General features: G+C 28.2%; 1 protein-coding gene across 1 annotated transcript; it reads left to right on the top strand.

The window, feature by feature from the left end:
- The first annotated feature begins 3,069 nt into the window (after positions 1-3,069).
- On the top strand, positions 3,070-3,642 carry LOC107858118 (abscisic acid receptor PYL12). The gene has a single exon (XM_016702840.2). It carries the CDS (start codon positions 3,070-3,072, stop codon positions 3,640-3,642), a length of 573 nt encoding a protein of 190 aa, XP_016558326.1.
- Positions 3,643-4,673: the final 1,031 nt, after the last annotated feature.

Here is a 4,673-nt window from a genome sequence, read left to right as displayed (position 1 = left end):
TACAAATATAGTTGTATCAATAAATACAAAAGTATAAATGGTGGTGTGACTACAAATACGATAAACAATTGTGGTATTTACGTTATCATCCATGACTTGTGCTCGACTAGTCATATTTTTTGAAAATACAAAAAATATAAAATAGAACAAAAAAAATAATAAAGAAAATAAAAAAAATCAAAGAAGAAAAGAAAAGAAGAAAGAGAAATAGAAGTTAAAGATTAAAGAGAGAAAAAAAGAAAGAAATGGAAAAAAATAAAAGTAGGAAAAAATAGGAAAAAAAAAAGAAGAAAAAATGGAAAAACATAAAAAATAAAAAGATATAAAAAAGATAATGGTAGTGTTAGGTAAGAAAATATTCAGTTCAACGAAATAAGCGTGATTGGAATTTTTTTCTTTTTAAAAATATTGAATTTCATTTTTGGTGTGATTAAATAGGGACTATATTCATATTTTATATGAATATATACTATCTGTAAAACCGAATATAGCAGCTATAAATGGTAATTATGTAAAATGTGGCTATGGAAGGTGGATTTTATAGCAAAATTAATACTGCTATTTTTTAAAGATCCCACAATAATATTACTATGTGAAATATAATACTACACTAAAAACAACAAATATAAAAAATGAGAAAAAACAATATTAATATTTTATGTATATGTATATTTTTAAGAACTCAAATTAAAATTTAGCTTTAGGCTATTAATTTTATTAAGACATTCTTACATTCCAGGTGTCCTTACATTCTCGTTAAAACTTGTTTGTAGAACGAATCAAGTTAGAGGATTATTTTGAGTTTGAAAGTTGCAGCGGCGAGCTTCTGAACCTACCATATACTTTTATTAATTATTATACTAAAGATAAATATTCATTTTCACTTGTGTTAATTTTAAAAACAAGTTAGACCGAACAAAAAATTTAAATTAAATAAATTATATTTGATGTTTGAATAAAATTGAAGCTCATTTAATTTCTAGCAATTTGGATCGATCCGAAGTTGAGATGAAAATTGTGATGGATGATTATCGTAGAAGACCAGAACAATCATCACAAATGCAATTAAAATTGATTTTTGATAGAAGAAGACATAAAAGAGAGTTTATTTTAATGTCGGCAAGACTGTCAATTATCGAAAAAAAAAATATAATGGATAATTAATATAACTTAAAATATTATTTTTGACAATACATGATCAAATATAAGCTACCTTAAGACAATTGGTTGGGTTGGGGGTTGGGGTTGGGGTTCTGGTTTGTGCAACACCAAGGGCGGGGCTGTGGTTGGGGCCTGGGGGTTTGGAGGTAGGGGCATTTGGTTTGTGCAATACCAAGAGCGATATAGATATTTTGCTTCTTTTCAATTTTCCAACAATGATTTAACGTCCTTATTAATATTTGGCCAAATTCCGTATGTTAAATAAATAAAGTAAGGTTAAATATTTTTAATCTAATTAATAATACATGAAACAAAACTGCAATATTGTTATTACTTTAACTAAAGGAAATCTTTGTTGTTTTTTTTTTAAATCTTTCTCAATGGTTAGAGTTTCAATAATCTTCGATTTCCTTTCTATCTTTCTCAATGATTACATTTTCAAAATATATACGATATTGACATTACAATCTTATTTTAAGTTTTAAATTTGAATTTCATATACAATTCAACTTAGAGCTAATTTTAGAAATATAGCTCAATTATTAGCCTTAAGATTTTGAAAAGTTGGACATTCAACAACCTTCAACTGAGTGGCCGGTCATGGAGAGTACACGTATAAATCATCCAGGTTTTAATATAAAAAAATATAATAATTCTTATTACATGCTTTTAGGAAAAAAAATAAAAATGTATCAGATAAAGATAATAATATACTACTCCTATTTAAAATGGATTAAAAGCACAATAAGATATCTCCAAGTTTCAAGTTCCAATAAAAAAAGAGCTAGCTTCGGACGACGAGTTGTATTTTAGCGCATGATTTATGCAATGAATGAGGCAACTTAAAAACTAAGAAAGACAGTAATATGTGACCTAAGAAGCTCATGAAATATGTTACGTCTACTTTTCCTTTAATTTTTTTTTTTGTTTTTCGCTGGACTAGATGCTCATCACTAAAATAAAACCACCTCCTTCTGGAACCTTCGGTACACAGTTTTGCAATCATATAGTCAGATCCTATGATGATGTCATCTTATTATAATGAAATTTCACTCTAGTATCTTAAGTTTTTTAAAAATTAATTTCTTATATTATATATTCTACTTCTCTATAATAACATATTCAAATATTTTATAAAAAAATATATTATTATGTATAAAATAAAATATTAAAATATTTATGATAATCATCATTAATATCATGCACATAATAAATTTTAAGTATAAATATCTAATTTAAAAAATTATATTTAAATGATACATATCAATTATTTTATAATTTTATGAGAAAAAAGATATTGATATTTATCTTTTTTATATTCGTATTTTTTTTAATTTTGTATATTTTTATTTATAATAGTAAAATGAAGTTTGAACGTCAAATATCAATAAACATATATAATAATATTTTTTTATAGCAATTATAAAATTTTCAGACAAATATTATCACCGTAGAGAGGTATGTCTCTATAGTGGTGAATTCAATGTATCGTTAATGGATTCATTTAAAATTAACATTTTAATTTACAATTTATAATCTTTACTTTTTCTTAAGAGTTTATTATAATAAAAATTATATACGAATCTCTAACTTTAAATACGTAATATGTTCAATTTGTGACGACGGAGTAGTAGACTATGTATGCAGTTGAACGCATCATGACAAACTTATCTCTAAAGGAAACGATTGAACACCACTAAGCCAACATTATTAGATCTCTTACAAGAAAAAGAAAAAAGATTTATTCTTAAATATTAATGTGCACACACAAGCCTTTTACATTTCCCTCTCTATAAATAAATACTCAAATCACCAAAGATTCCCTTCAAGACATCCAAAGTACCACATGTATATCATTCAATCATGTTATACACAAATCCACCAAAAAACTCAAAAGCTTTAGAAGAAATGGTCAAACTTTATCACACTCATGAACTATCACCAAACCAATGTTCTTCCTTGTTAGTCCAATCAATTGATGCACCACTTCCTTTAGTATGGTCATTGGTTAGAAAATTTGAGAAGCCACAATGCTACAAGAATTTCATAGGCAGTTGCAAGTTGTTGTCTGGTGAAGGTGGTGTTGGTAGCATAAGGGAACTTAACTTAGTTTCTGGATTTCCTGGGAAAAAAAGCATAGAAAGGTTGGATTTTCTTGATGATGATATGCATGTGTGTGTGTTTAGTGTTGTTGATGCTGACCATAGTTTCTTGAACTTTAAATCTACTACCACTTTGCATGAGGATAAAGATCAAGAGAAAGAAAAAGAAGTAGATGGAGTAAGGAACTATACAATTAATAAGACAATTGCTATCGAGTCTTATGTTGTTGATATTCCTGAAAATAGTTGTAAAGAAGATACTTGTGAGGTGACTGATAATATCTTGAGATGGAACCTTAGATCTTTAGCTTGGGTTGCTGAAAATGTTGATACTAAAGTTTCTTCCTTGGACTTGAACAAAAAGGAAATTGCTTGTTAGGACCTTCTAGCTCTTGGGATTTTTACAATCACATATTGATGTGTAAGTTATTTTATTCACCTAATGAATATAAATATTGGAATTCCAAGACAGACATAGTAATAGTTGCATAGTATTTTTGTTGGTGAAAAGTAATACAAGTAGATATTTTGTGAAATTAATTAAAGTGTACATAAATTAACTCGGTTGATAAAAAAAAATCATAACATTAGTATTGGAATTGGACTAGTATAAAAGTTTTCTTGTTCTTCGGTGGACTCTTTTATTCTCGAGATAAAGTTGCTCAAATTTTCTTGCGTTAAAGAATTAAGTAATTGTCATAAAGAAGCAATTATGGTAGGGTACTAGCTTTTTTTTTTTTTTTGGTAGGCGGAGAGTACTAGCTAGTAATACTCCCTTCGATACTCCCTTCGTTTTCATTTCATGTTAGTTGTAATTGTTCCTTATTTTTTTTTATCCGTGGTTTTCGGGTATCGTATTGCGAATCCGACTAGCTGTGTTCATCGGCTCCGCTGTTTCAAGGTGGAGCTCCGACTAGTTTCACGGGTCCTGAATGTGCGATCGATTTTCAATGCCTCCAGTGTCCGTCCCGGTGGGACTCAAACTGGCGACCTAGGACTTCACCAGCTGAGCGGTACCTAAGCTACCGCTCAGATTAATTGTTTCTTATTGGCTTAACTGATTTATTTTAAAAATATTAATTAAAATTTTATTTTATTAATTATATTTTAAAAATATAAATATAAATAAATGTATTTTACTTAATTTAAAAAATAATAACTAAAACTAACCGAAGGAGTACTATTTTTGAATAAATTTACCATGCTATCCACCTAGGAGACAATTTTTGTGACGTTTCACTTCAAAGAATGCAAAAGCTAAATGACGACATATTTTAGTGACGTGTTCAAAGCATAAAGAGTTCTTCAGTATATTAAAGAGTACGTGGCAAACTGATAAGCTGCACACAAATAAGATCTTGTAGCTACGTGGCATAATTTGACTTTACAAGCAGGGACGGACCGATAATT

The sequence above is a fragment of the Capsicum annuum genome, chromosome 2 (assembly GCF_002878395.1).
Source record: "Capsicum annuum cultivar UCD-10X-F1 chromosome 2, UCD10Xv1.1, whole genome shotgun sequence".
In the NCBI taxonomy this organism is placed as follows: Eukaryota; Viridiplantae; Streptophyta; class Magnoliopsida; order Solanales; family Solanaceae; genus Capsicum; species Capsicum annuum.
The sequence above is the reverse complement of the archived record's forward strand: the minus strand, read 5'-3'. Positions and strand labels throughout refer to the sequence as shown.